The following is a 15,168-nucleotide window of genomic DNA, read 5'->3' on the forward strand; positions in this document are numbered from 1 at the left end:
TTTGAAACATTACAAAAGATTTTGTGTTCTGAAGTAGCTGTCCAATGCACACAGCTGTAAACAATCACTTGCACAGGTTTCAGTTGAGCAAGTAGGCCAGATTTTTTTTTTAAAAATGGCATACCTGACGACGACTACGTAGGTTTGGAATGGGTAAAGAAGGCAGTGGTATCGCTGTGAGGCATGCACCAGTTCCAGTCTGAAAAATGGACATTGAGTTTATCATAGTAGCATACCGAAAAGAGAGCAAAAGAAGGCAATGACATGCATGCCTGAAAATACAAGAACATGCAAATATTATGTGAAACATGTAAAGGCACCCCATGCACAATGAAGAATAAATACAATGAAACAAGTAGAAAAAAAATGCTGGGTTTGCTTACTGTTTAGAAACCTCAGCATCCATTCTGCTGCTGTTAATACTCCAGTTGACTGCCTTGTGTGTCTTAATTACACCGAAATACATAATTAAAGTAGTGAAAGGTGGTTCACAAAAAATAGACCAAATTTTAGTGCACAAAGAAAGCTCTCCACTGCTACATTTTTAGTGTCCTGCCTACACAGGTGCTATAAGCAAGTGTATTTCAAATTCTTATACATAAAATATACATCGCTCACTGGCTGCAAGATACCAGAATAAAACTAGTGTTAGCATGCAACATCAAAAGAAAGCATGTCAGTGAGCCCAAGGTTACCATACCATGAAGCCCCTCCACTGACATTGTGCACATTGATGCGTGATGGCAACCACAACACAACTTATTTTTCTCATACAGCACATTATGACGAGACAGCATTAAGACGAAAGCTTCCCATTTTATAAGCTGGATAAGAACAGGATATGCACAACATAATGTGTAAATATGACATACACAAAGTAAGTCACAATACTCACAGCTATTCCAGCAATAAGGCGCTCTCCAATGGCAACTTGCACTTTCAAGCCAAAAATGCCATTCAGGTTCTTGAGCTGTCAGGGAGCAGATAACGATTTGAATTACCATTAAGTTACTAAGTGATCACTAGGTTATTGAGTGCAACTAACACATCAAAGCTGCAATTACAACAGGTCTTAACATGCTCCTCAATAACATGCAGCTTCATTGCACTATTGCACAACAGAATGAACGTGCAACAGTTGAGAGCTTGTTAAAACAGTGTGCCTTGACACAACACTCCCTTCTGATGCCCTTGGTAGCCTTCTGCTTACCTCTTGACTCCCTTTATTTACAACAACTTTCTAATTGCTTTCCCAGTAGGGCCTCTGCACCTTCAGCAACCTTCCTAGTAACCTCTACAGTAAATGACACATTTGCTCTAGCTTCAAAGTATCCTAGTAACCTCTACAGTAAATGACACATTTGCTCTAGCTGCAAAATGTCCTGTATGCCCCATTTGTTATAACACTACCCTTCGACAGGGTGCTTCAACTATTATCAGCATTCAAGGCCAACTTCAACGAAATATTGGACCATATAAAACGCATTCAGATAGTGTAGATACAGAACAGCCTTGCAAAATTTTTTGTTTAAAAAACAAGAGGATGTGTCACAAAAGGCTTGCAAAAGTAGATGTGTAAGTGGGTAACAATTTTTATACACGTTTTCAAGCACCCCACACAAGCCTGTAAAAAAAGTTACAGCCGCCTTTGCCCTCCATGCAAGGTACTGTATTGTTCTAGCAGCCTTCCTGTCTTCATTGCCACACCAAACTACTCCTTCCAAGATCCTCATTTTAGAAGTTCGATTGTTGTCCCTCCAAATGTACTTCCCCCACAAGAGTATGATACAAGCAGATTGAGCAACAAGCAGCATACCTTATTAATTCGGTTATAAGGCGGTCGCGATTATAAGGCAAGGCTGCTTTTCAGCTGAGGTACCTAAGATATTACGCACCCCAATACAAAATGATATAGAGTAGCAGACAGATTATTCAGACTCGGCACGGATTGCTCGAAATACCTAATTACTAGTACAGCCAAAACACAAAATTGCAACCATAAAATAAAGGGGTAGGGAGCTTCAACATACGAAGTGCACTGTATATGCAAATTTTGACTTAAGGTGCAGCTTCACAGCAGCGTGCACCGCGATGCCGTGAAGCCATACTTAAAAGCACAATTTGCATATAAGGTGGGAGGTGAGTTAGAGGCTAAGAATTCTAGGAAAAAAACTTCGCTTTATATTCAAATAAATATGGTACTTTCAGGACTACAGTCCAGGGACTACACATGCCTAAACATTGAACATTTATGCTGCATAGACCATGTACAGGTGCACGCTATAAGATATTTTTGGTTTCAAAGTCACTCACTCTGGCAAAGCCTTTCAGGCTTTGGTGAAGCCCCAAAGCCTCCCAGCAAAGCATGGTATAGTGTCTAGGATGTCATTTTCCCTAGACGCTACGTATGCTTCTCAGAGAGGTTTGGGAAAGTGCCCAGCAGATGTAACATTAAAAATAATAAATACTTATGTTTTGTTTTAATTCTGTATTTTATACTGTAGTGGCATAACCATCGTCTGCACAGTGCCCAAGAATACAACGAATAACTCCAGGTCAGGCACAAGCACTGGCGCCACGTTTGACCCCCTGCCTCAAGGTTCATCCATGGTTTCCTACAAAATTAACAGAGGGAACTCTGGTACAGCGATCACTAAGCTATCATGGAAATGACAGTACATGACTGTCTAATCTTCGTGCTTGTGGCATCAGACGTTCTTGTGCTTGTTTACTTCGCTTTATCTGCCTTGATTGGCCTAAATTTTGAAGTAATTTACACTTATATAAATGCAGAAGGCAATAAGACTGTGAACATGCATAATCACTACTAGGTGCAGCAGTTTTGCCTGCCACAATGGCCAATTGTTATGCGCCGAGTGTCTCAATGCGCTGCATGGCTTGCTCATAGGCCAATTTATACTTTTATAAATGAACAACACAATAAGACTCTGTGAACATGCATAATCGCTACTAATTGCAGTGGTTGTGCCTGTTGAGGTGACCAAATCGAAACGTGCTGCATGGCTTGTCCACGGGAAATTCTTTAGGGTCCTTGCCACTTGTCGACCTACATGTACATGGCATAATTGTTTCTATATCGGGCTCCTCTGCTGGGTATCATATGTTCGAATCCAGCTGTTGGATAAATTTATTTATTTATAACACAGTACATTGTTGAAAATGATCGGTTTGCAAAGTTAGAAAGCCATTTAAAGGCAGAAGGACGAAGTTTAGGCAAATTCATGTAATACTAACTATCATTTCCACGAGGGCTGAAGTGCCATGCTTGCAGCTCCCACAGACACTAGCACTAAGGTTCCCTCTAGCAATGATTGTAGGAAACTATTGTTTCATTGGCCGATCCTGGCCACACGCTTCCGTCATAAGCAACGTATCTGTAACCATTTGCCACAAATAAAATTAGCGTTCCCTTCAATACAAAAACATCACAAAGGCCTGGTCTGCCTAAGCCAGCCTTAGAATGAATAGTGACAAGATTTCATTTGGCACTTAATGCAAGGGGTCCAGTAAAGCACAAATGGCTCAGCTCAAAAATGATGGGACACCGAGGAACACCACTCTCCATCCTGCTACAGAGGTTGGGGATGCCATTACAAACTTTAGACGGACACCGTCCAGCTTCAAGGCTCAGAATGCAGTTAATATCAGTTACGGCAATAGAAGAGCAAGTGTAGAAAAAGTTCAATGATACGAGTACCACGTTACTGCAAGGCAATGCTTACCTTAAGCTTAGTCTGTATTTGACGATGCAATTCAATCTCAAGGAATGGAAGACTCTGCAAAGTAAAACAAGAACAAGAAGATTTAAATTTGTATCAACTGCCATCTTGTCTATGTTTGAGGCCCAATTTTCACATGCATAAAATATTCTAAAATGTGCCTTCGGGCATTGGTTAGGGCATTAAGAAGCCTACAGGCTAAACTTTCCTCTCTACAAATTGAAGAGAGCGTCCACATTAAAAGTCACCTGCAATGTGGCCAGCTGCACATAAAAAAAAAGCCATAAACTGTGAAGCAGCCCGGTTAGACGTCGCAGCATAGCTACCAGTTTCTTTAGCACACGAAGGCTGGCTCTGTCTATTGTAACATGTTAAAATTGTCACAGGAAGTGTCAACAAGAAGCAAACTGACGCAGAAGGTCTGCCACAGAGCGAAAGATTGTATCCTTCCAGTCAAAGATGCCAACAGGGACAGAAAGAACAGAACAACTGCTGTCACTGTCTGCATCTTTTATCGTTCTGCATCCCCTCAACACCAATAGGCTAGCCTAGCTCATTGCCCTTAATGCCACAGGCACACCATACAAAAGCAGGGAGGCCAGCCAATAATGGGACAAGGGCAATGGAAAGTAGGATATATTCCACAACCTGACTGAATATTACATGATCAAAAATTCATCCTCCCTAAAGATTATGCTTAAGCATTTTGCAGCCCTGAACACAAAAAAAAATTTTTTTTTCAATTGTTTCGTAGTGTTTTTTTTTTTTTTCCAGGTAGACTACTGAACACACCATCCCATAAGACCTGACGTTATTGTGCACACTTATTGCCTCATTCTGTATTGTCTGCAGCACTTGTATATAATAGCCCAGGCATGAAAGTCCACAAACTCTGCATAAAATGCCAAATTCTCTATATCTAACCCACCCCCACAAATGTGACTTTTCTCAATTAGAAAATTTGTTCGAAGGCATTTCTAAACAACTTCTTTTTCTGTGTTTTAAATTTCATGCAATTTAGAAAGCTAAAGACTGACGAGAACAAGGAAGCTTGTGCCATGGATAAAAACAATAGTGCCATGGATCAAAATGCTGGTGCCCTTGGGAATGTGCACATGAATTTGTTAGAAAGAAGTAATAGTGTGTGAAGTTTTATTTGTTTTTTATAACATTCATGCACAAAAAATCTGATCTTTTTTTCTTAATCATCAGGTATAAAATTTTACCATGGCAAATCTTTCACAATGAACAGCACGTTACATATGGTTTTTTACATATCTCTTACAGAAAATCTCACAATAAAAACTCGAAAGTCAAATAGTACTCATCTACAAGGTCTGTTCTGAAAGTAGTAGGACTGATTTTTTCCTGGGTGAACGGGCAGACGAGAGGCGGTCTGCGGGTGCAGGATCGGGGAAGGGGTCGTTGGGAACACTGCGAAAAATCGGCAGTCGGCTCTCGGCCGTTGAAGACAGCAGGTCGCTTGTACTGTGAACCCTTGTCGAAACGCCTCGTCACGGAGAATCATGGAGCGTTTACTGGATCAGCGATACGCAATCAAATTTTATGTAAAGCTTCATAAAATGGGTAAAGAGACCCACGACATGATTGAGGAGGCCTACGGTTATGCTGCCATGGGTAGATAAGGTGTTTTTGAGTGGCATAAGCTGTTCCGAGAAGGTAGGGAAAGAGTGGAAGACCAAGACTGCTCCAGACGCCCTTCGACCAGCAAGACCAATGAAAATGTGTCGCGAGTGAAAAATTTACTGAACAGTGATTGTAGGATGAGTATCAGAATGATTGCTGATGACTTGAGCATTCCTCAAACCCAAGTTTTTGAGATCGTGACAGAAAACTTAGCCATGAGGAAGTGTGCGCGAAGTTGGTGCTGCGAGTGTTGTCAGAGGAGCAAAAGGCTAACAGTGACGAGACGTGGGTGTCTGATTATGACCCGGAGAGCAAGCGGCAGAGCTCAGAATGGCACACCCCTTCTTCCCCACGCCCCAAGAAAGCACGAATGAGCAAACCCAAGCAAAAGTCCACGCTCATTTGCTTTTTTGATCACCATGGAGTCATCCAAAAAGAGTTTGTACCACCCAGACAGTTAATGCAGTTTTCTATGTGGAAGTCCTCAAAAGACTGTGAAAATCCAATGTTCGGGTCTGCCCAGCTACCGCCAACAATTGGCAGCTGCTCCATGACAACGTGCCGAGCCCCATAGTATTTTGTGTAGTGGAGTATCTTGCCCAGCACAATGTGGCAACACTGCCTCAGCCCCCCTACAGCCCCGACTTGGCCCCGCCAGACTTTTTTTTTATTCCCGAGAATAAAATCAACACTCAAGGGGAAGCATCATGGATCGGTAGAGGTGGTTCAACAGGCCGTGACGAGGGAGCTAAAGAGCATTCCGGTCGAGGCGTTCCTGGAGGGGGACGAAAACTGGAAAACTCGTTGGCAGCAGTGTGTAGATGCGGAAGGGTGCTACTTTGAAAGATTCTAATCGTTTGTACTTTCCTCATGAATAAATTTTTTATTAATGAGACCTAGTACTTTCAGAACAGACCCTGTATAGATATAAGAAAAGCATGCATTAAAAATTTGTCTTACACAAGATTTTATGCAATATAAAGTACAGAGCTGGCTGTGAAACAAAGAAAACAATGCATAGCAATAGCACCAGAAGCTATGTGCAAATGTTTGCCACTGGAGACTTCAAGACTAAGCCACTCACATCACTAATCTCTCGGGCATTCTGCTCCCCTTTGAGGTCCTTCTTGTTCTTGCATACCCTATAAACAATGTCACAGAGACAAACTGAAGGTTAGGTTTCAAAGCAAATCTCAAAAAGCTTGACGGGAACACTATGAATCAGAATACTATCACATAGGGCAAAGAAAGTGACAACAAACATGTATTGCATCTCTCTGCCACCTAACCCACCCCATAATGTAACTCAATACCATCTCCAACCAAAATGAAAGGTAGATAAACATGCAAATAACCACATACTGCTGTTGCTGCTTTCAGTACAGGCAGCACACAGACATGTGGCCACACTGAAATGCAAAATTTTTATATGACTTGCACTAAAACTTTTTGCTTAACAGTTCAGTGAGGGCTACACAAACTAAAAATGGTATAACAGACCAGTCGCAACTCTTACATAACATCCTGCCCCCTAAATACATCTTTTATGTGTCAAATGAGCAGTCATAGTTGTACCGAATGCGGATAGGAGGAACAAGAATTGAGTTATTGGCAGAGAGCATGAAAATTATAACTAGAACAATTTACTAATACAGTGAATACTTTATACAAATATCAAAAGCTTCATTCGCCCCCTGTGTTCTTGACTGATTCTAAACCCACTTAATTCAACTGGGACTTGAAGATAATCAAGTTTAAGTCTTGCATAACAATAAGGCACCCACATTTTCTATCGACAGCTTTGGCTTCCTTGACTTAGATGCCCTAAGCTGAGCTTGTCATGCAGCACAGTTTCGAATATAGCTCAGGGTGTTTTCACAGGCCTGGAAATTCCCAGGGACGACAAAGTTCATCATTTACGACAAAGCTCACCATATTTCTTTAAAATGTTTATTTAAGCAAGAAGCAAAAACTTGCCTCGCCTGGATTAGGCAGCTCTTGCCTACGATTGGTATCCCAGCGGGTGGCTCAATTGTCATGAAGAGAACGTCAGGCACCTTGGCACGTCTGGATGGAAACAACAACGAAGGCTTGAACAGCAATGAAAGATGTGCCTAGTACTCTGTCACAATACACTAAGCTAAAAAGAAAAACCAACAGCTGCAAAGTAACTGTATGTCCAAACCGTCATACAAACTCAACAATCACATCTGCAGTAGCAGCCACATTTCAATGCTTAAGAAATCGGCGTGAACAACAGACTGGCTAACTATAGCTAGCATTCGACTAAAACAAATGCCAACTTGAAGGAATGGTTGTTCAAGCATTCAAGAGGCTTTCACATGTTGTAATGCATGTAATACAGCCAATACTAATTTGTTTTAGAACATGTAATTTTTTTGTTACGTCTCCAACAAAAAATATCAACAATCGGAAAGCAGAATTGTGGGCATGAGAACCCATGCACAATACAGCCACCCACAATAAAAGCTGCATTATTATTCTCTCTGCATTACAGACAGACACAAATACAGAGGATATGCCAATTCAAGTGCACTCAGATAAGCAAGCTTACCTGCAGACACCGCACTTAACTAGCTGAGCTTGAAAAGGAACACTTGCTTCATTGTAAGGAATGTGGCACAACCGGCAGTCCAGCTTGCTTGTTGCATCATCAAGGCTGAAATGAAATGTGTACAGGCAGTGACAAACCTATGTAAATTAAGAATTTAAAAAATTTCCAATCACATTACCTCCCACCTAAGTAGAACAGGGGTTTACCCCGGGATACTGTTACGAAAATAAATGTTTACCTCCTCCTCCTCCATTACTTGAAGTACAGTGAGTTTTAGTAGGAGGAGTAAGATAACATAGAAAGTGAGAAGACACCTACAGATATGAATGAGGAACAATACCCCCGATATTTACATGACTACTGTGGCTAGCTCTTGCTCCTAGCATAAAGAACACAATACAAACCTAATTACTTTTTAATGTTACGAGATGGAATACATTTAATTACTGCAACTATCAAAAGATTGAATACAGTAGAACCTCACTGATACGTTCCCATTACGTATGTTTACCGGGTACCAACATTCACGATCAAGAACACAAAAAATGACCTAATAGAGTCACGCTCATTTTTGATCGGTACATACGTTCCCAGAAAATATGATTTTTTGGCACCAACGTTCAGTATGTCGTCAAACTGCGATCGTATGGTACGTTTTACGCCCTCTAGACCCCATGTGAACAAAAAAGGGTGCGAGGCGTGCGCAATTGAGAACAGTATATAGCCACCCCTCTTGCGTGAAAATGACGACATGCACAGTTTCTTATTACGGTACCAGCAAATCTCCGCCCAGGTTACTGTATGCCGCGTTCACAGCTATCGCTGCCAAACTTATTACAATAAGCATCTTCGCCTAGCTGTTTTACAGCATGTGGTGCGTAGTGCCATTGGTAGCGTACTGCACACTTTTAGTGAGCGATAATCCGAACATGCGCTGTTCCCTGCTGCAGGTGGCATGATGTGAGCATCACGTTTCGCTTCGGCGACATCCAGTGTTGCCCACCAGCTCAATTCCGTTTCGGTTTCCCATCGCCCTCTTAAAACACCGCACAAAACGTGTCTCAGGCTGCTGGAGCACCACCAGCTTGACGCGCATCAGCGTCTTGTGCTGCAACAATTCGCGCGACACTTTGCATTACGTAGATGTCAACAACAGTTGAGCCTGTAAAATCTTTTCAGTTATTTTGGATTATACATTTTTCTGGTTAGTAGCTTTTTTTCTTGCATTTTTTCCCCAAAACGTATGAATGAGGTTTTACTGTACTTCAAACCACCATGTCAGCCATCTCATAAGGTCTTAGAAAAACAACTTTGCTTAAATTGTGTGAAATGATGGGAAGCGTAAGCATCCACCTGTCTCCTGCAGGTTTTGAGCCGGAGTCAGTTGAGCGTGCAGACTTCTCTTTGTCTGTGTTTGAAGGTGCTGGGACGACAGTGTGCCTTGCCGTGGATGCAGTACCCAACTCCTTATCCACCACTGGGTTCAAAAGCACCGCTGTCCCACTCGCGGACAGAATCACCACCTCATCACTGTACGAAACAAGAAAATTGCCATATGTTGCATTAAAGCGCTATGACGAGTGAGACATTGCTGCAAGTGCTTATATACACCCGCCACAAAAGGTAAGATGTACACAGTGCACACAAAAGCAGGTAACACCAGATGCTACATTACGAAATTTCAACACCAAATGCTACACTACCAGTTAATGTGATTAAAGTTAATCAACTTAACATATAAGCCACAGACATGCCAATAATAAGACAGCTAATTATTAGTTGATCTTATCTTTACTATCAAAGCTGGAAGTTTGGTGAGATATTGAGGATGCATTGTTGGGAAACCAGAATAATGAAACAGAAATGACAGAGGGAAGCAATCTTTCTGCCATGTTGTTGCATTATTGTTTTTTTCTGTTATGATAGAAAGAGTGCATATACCGCTGTTTAACCCATAAGCGATTGAAAAAAGAATAGTGACATCGAAATTAAAATCAATAACTGTAGGTTAATGGTTTTACACAATAATCCTACAACCACGTACGTGGCATGCCGTCTTCCTGTCCACCATTTTCTGGATGCTGGTTGCTGACAAAAGGCAGCTGCATACCGGCAAAATTAACGACTGGCGCAACAGCAGGTAGGCAAACCGGCCAGTGCTGCTAGCCAGTATTTCTAGCCTAAATGCATCGCCACCGCTGATGACACAAACATCGGCTGCAGTTCGCTCTTCACCCAAAGTAGTGGCCGGTAGTACAAACCGATGTCCTCATTTTTATCTTTCACGACATGCGACGGGCACTGTCAAATCTGTAGTCGAACCTACTTATAACGATACAGGTTTCAACAATATATTGGTTATAACAATGAGAAGCTGCTGTATCGTCAACTTTTGTATGTTTTGCATGGTGAAATAACCTGTCAACTTTTGTATGTTTTGCATGGTGAAATAACCTGCTTACTACAATGCCCCGATGCTGCATTATCGGTTATAACGATGAAGTCTGGCTGCTGGGTGTCTGAGCTGAAAGGTAGTGAAACGCTAAATCCTTCAAAAGAAAAAAAGAAAACGAGAAATTCGAGCCGTCACACGATGGGCCGCTGCTTCAACAGCCGCCATGCGCTCATTTTCCAGCCATCTCCGCGTGCCTATCCCATCGCCCTTCCATCTCTCCGAACACTAATGGGCTGTGTCCATAGCTCTAAGCCGCCTCACCCTCCCGAGCACGAATGAACCGCACCAACTGAGCTGCTCAGCTGCTCGCAGATTGCTCACATGTTGCTTGCTGGCTCCTCATTCTGTGCAGTTCTGCAAACAGCCTAATCACTCGCGTTCGTCTCTGTTCATTGCGTCGAAATCCTTCCTGGCCACAGTTTCTCAGCCTCGTTTGACCAACAGTTGGTTTGATTCGCCGCCAAAACAGAAGATGGCTGATGCGCCCGCTGATCATCGGCAATGCACAATGTTGCAGGTGAAAAGAAAGCCTAAGTGCTTCTAACCAATGAGGCGATCATCGCGAATGTGCTTACATCTGATAGCAACGGCGACGACGGTAGTGATGACGCGGTAAGGCAGGCTGCCTCAACGCTGTCCTCACAGGAGGCCCGGCGGATGATTCAGTTCCTCCGGCGCTTCATTTTCACGAGGAACCTTCTGCTGCACTACGTGGAGCACCTGGATCCCTTGAAGAAGGATGTCGGCAAGCTTCGCGTAATGCATGCAAGGGTTTTCTCGTGCAAGCCAGTAAGAAGTACGTGGCGAGATGCTTGTGGCCATCTCGCCTTGGCGTTTCTTCTGGATTTCTCAAGCTGACAGGCTGCCGCAGCAGCCTTCTCGCAATTATTAAAAGGCCCCAAAGCAATGCCTCGGCGGTGCTTGCATATCGCTTGTCACCCGTGACCTCTCTTTGCAATTGTTATAGCAGTGCCACTCTTTAACACCGACAGCTGCGGCTTGCTACACGCGATCGAAGCGCCCAGGAAGCAGTTAAACGAGTGAACACAATCAACAGCTGGATGGAGAGAGGTGGTGGGGAGGGGCACTAGCCTCCCCGCAATTATAGTTTCCTCACATCAGCTCTGCCATCCCCCTATATTGATTTTTTCATGCAACCTAGCTATAACAGTTATCGGTTATAACAATGGAATTTTCGTGGCACTTGAATATTGTTATAAGTCGGTTTGACTGTAGTACGTAACAGAGCTGCAGTACGAAGCAAGTTCAACTCGGAGCCTGTGTGTGGCCATCACAGTACTACATGCAAGATGGGTCGACCGCATCATGTGCCTCATTGTCTGGACACCATGATTAACAGTATATCTTCTGTATTGCATGAATTGGCACAGTGAGAAATAAAGCATTCTTAAAATGGTGCACTTTGTGATTGTTGGTGGTTAATTTTTCAAGCGCCGTATGCTACAACTTCACTCTTCAAATCAGGTTAGGCCTAGTGGCAACCTCGGCGCTTCCTTGGCATGAGCCAACAGCGGTGGGCAGCGGCATTCCTCTTGCATGGGCAACACGAAAACTCTCCACTGGCATGGTGCTGCATGGCACACCATTGTGGGAAGCTTGCCGCTAGTGTAATCATTCCTTAAGAAAAAGTGCTTTTTCGAAAATTCTGCCAGCGGCTGGAAATACAGTTGCGTCCAGTGCACTGTCGCACACGCTAGTTGTGTGCAGTACACTACTGCATGCATGCATTACCACAGCAAAGCATGTTCCATTTATACCAGTTAGACAAAATTTGGCTGTTGTAGCCGGCAGTCAATTATAGCCAGGTCTGTTAAAAGCGAAATTGGTGTTGCACTGATAATACAGACAGACCAAACTAATTGAGAAGAATAGTCTTTTATATCCCAAAGTATGATGTATGTGGATCCACGGCAAAAAGCGCGGACTGTATTACAAACATCTAATGTTTCAACAAGCAGTTACCACAGAGGCAACTATCAAGAAAGAAAGCTATTCTTACCAGATGTTTGTGGTTTCGTTGTAGCCTAGTACAACATTGCATCCGAGGGAGCGCGTATGGGAACGAATCTCTTTCCTTAGCTCCGTCCACCATGCATCCCGAGTTTCAGGCTCATCTGGCGAAACGTGTCACATGCAAAAGAAAATAAATGTCTGTAAAGCATGACAACTAGGTGTGCTGATACACAAGGCCATCCTCCCTTAGGCAAATACCTTGCTGGCGTCTAAGAGCACATATCAGGTCTAAATTTGGCAGGGACTACAGATTAACCTTTCATTTAATAGACATCTACTATAAGCACTATACCAATCACTTATCTTAATGTTGAAGAAAAGTTACTAACTAGTGAATACTAATTCATTTTTTAACAGTGAATGACCTTCACACAAAACAAAAAGAACTGAAGATCAGAGTGCTTGTTGCCATAGCTGCGTTACTGCATGCTACAATAAAAAGAAGGTTGTCATGGGTGAGTAATGCCCAAGTCAGATGGGCAAATTTAGTGACACTTCAAGGGAAAGCACTTCCCCTCGCTGAGTGCCGTTTCAGCGGCATGGTACTAGACAGCAAAACGAAGTGCCCTTCAGGATTAATGACAATTTAGAATTGTAGAGCTTGATATGAATCTTAGCATTTCAAGTTTTACAAACAGTTACTGCTTTATTAAAAAGGGAATGCTTATTAAGAAGAAGCTGTGCAATAAAATATTTAAATACCATAATCTCATTAACACATCTATTTGCTTTGAGTCAATGCAAGCTTGTAACATATCCAAAATCCAAGGAGTCAAAATGGCAGACTCCATCAAAAATGATTGTTTCAATGTAATTTTGGCTCCACTGAGGTTGTAAAGACACTCATAGCATCTGAAATCACGAAAAAGTGGTCTCAGAATGGGTGGTGACTCCGCAGTGACCCTTTATTTATATATTCTTGAAGCACTGCTATTGAGGCTACACACTTCAGCACAACGGAGTGAGTTCATCGAACACACTCGCTGGCAAGTGCATCCTACAGCAAGTGTCATTAGAGCTTCCTGGCTGACAGCCTGCGAGCAACACTAAAGGCGAAGTGCACTCACTCAAAGTGTCACTAAATATTGCTCGTCTGACTGGCGTATAAGTTGAGTATCAACACATGTACTTATTTATCCTTTTTCCTGGGGTCTGCTTTTCACCCACTAACAACTTAATGTTATCGCACAGTGCAAGACGTGCCGGCATAATTTGGAACTTATTTGAATCTTATCTTTGTTTCTACTTGTTGTGTATGTTCTCGTCAAACATTGTGTAATCAGATTGTATGTGCAACACGAATTGTGTAGTGCTTTCTGGAAGGCATGCGGGCACCAGCAATTAAGCTGGAACCTTCCACAAGTCATGTATAAAAGCCCGACACACTCGATCCACATATCAGATTTTCAACAATCACTGACATCACTGTGGTTGAGTGTTACTTGTTTTGCTGGGCACAAGTTCACCCAATAAAGAGTTAAACTTGTAAACTCACAGTTTTGACACTGCATCGTTCTTCACCATCACTATGTGACAATGTGGTTATGACAACTTATGCTACTACATGCTATGGAAAGTAATTTGAGCATGTATCTTTCATGAGTAGGTCACTTACAATCTGGTTGCAATCAATACCATATATCTGTATATGCTGGTGTAAAGGGCCGCACTTCTTTTTTTTCTAGAATCTTCGCTGGGTGCGTCCTTTACATGAATCAAGCCGATGGCGGTAAAGGTTTGTACTGCTTCCACAACTGTATCAGAGCGTAAGAGGCGCAAATGACATAACACTGCAGTAAACAACCTCAGATGATGGCCCATTGTCCCTGACCAGTGCTGACCCAAACAGGGCTCCCTTCTCTGGAGGCAAAATACCACCGATTTGACTGGAAACTATGCCAACACAGTTGAAACGATGCACCACATAAGGAAATAATGGTACGATGACACTGGCCTGACTAGTGTCGACGGAAGAGCAGCTAGCGTCATCAAGCAGCAATGGAACTAACTTCGCTTTCTGGCGACGTTTTGAATTTTTTTCCCAATATTTCCCCCTCCCAAGAAGGGATGCGGCTCTTACACAAGGGTGGCCCTTACACAAGTACAGCATATACAGTAATTCAATACATAAAATTTCTACCTCAAGAGGCAATATTAAAATTTAGGGTGCTACATGCCAAAGCCAGGATCTGATTATGAGCCATGTCCTAGTGGGAGACTCCAGATTCATTTTAATTTTGACTACCTAGGGTGCTTTAACATGCACCTATATCTAAGCACACGCGAGATTTAGCATTTCACCCCTATCAAACGTGGCTGCCACGGTTAGGAATTGAACCTAGGACCTCATGCTCAAAAGGCAACATTCTATAATAAAACAGCAAACACCCAAAATTTTTCCATAAGCTAACATTCGTCAGACCAATTTTTATGAATGCGTCGACAGTGCTTCTAACGACATACCAGCAGTTGCTGATATGGTGCAGCAGTTTTTTTGCCCCCTTTTTTCAGTATAGTAAAACTTAGTTAATTTGGATTTTACGGGACAGAAAAAGTGTCAGAATTAACCAAATGTTGAATTATCGAGGGTATCAAGAAAACAATAAACAAATGCTTACTGTGTCAACGTGCTTTTATTTACTGAATGAGTCAGCAAATCCTGTTTCTATTTTGCACAAAAGTAGTGCAGAAGCTGCAATTCTCGTCCCCTTGTGACT

At 42.5% G+C, this 15,168-nt stretch overlaps 1 protein-coding gene across 2 annotated transcripts in view; it reads right to left on the bottom strand.

Moving 5' to 3' along the window:
* Positions 1 to 15,168, bottom strand: part of LOC142578898 (C2 domain-containing protein 5) — a 67,547-nt gene that overhangs the window by 25,235 nt on the left and 27,144 nt on the right. For both annotated transcript variants that reach the window (XM_075688573.1, XM_075688572.1), the window contains exons 14-21: positions 12,438 to 12,552; positions 9,316 to 9,492; positions 7,963 to 8,067; positions 7,365 to 7,454; positions 6,472 to 6,529; positions 3,744 to 3,797; positions 896 to 970; positions 125 to 199 (exon numbers count right to left, since the gene is read on the bottom strand). In XM_075688573.1, the coding sequence (XP_075544688.1) occupies positions 125 to 199; positions 896 to 970; positions 3,744 to 3,797; positions 6,472 to 6,529; positions 7,365 to 7,454; positions 7,963 to 8,067; positions 9,316 to 9,492; positions 12,438 to 12,552 (749 nt within the window). The remainder of the gene's footprint in view (positions 1 to 124; positions 200 to 895; positions 971 to 3,743; positions 3,798 to 6,471; positions 6,530 to 7,364; positions 7,455 to 7,962; positions 8,068 to 9,315; positions 9,493 to 12,437; positions 12,553 to 15,168) is intronic.

The sequence above is a fragment of the Dermacentor variabilis genome, chromosome 4 (assembly GCF_050947875.1).
Source record: "Dermacentor variabilis isolate Ectoservices chromosome 4, ASM5094787v1, whole genome shotgun sequence".
Classification (NCBI taxonomy): Eukaryota; Metazoa; Arthropoda; class Arachnida; order Ixodida; family Ixodidae; genus Dermacentor; species Dermacentor variabilis.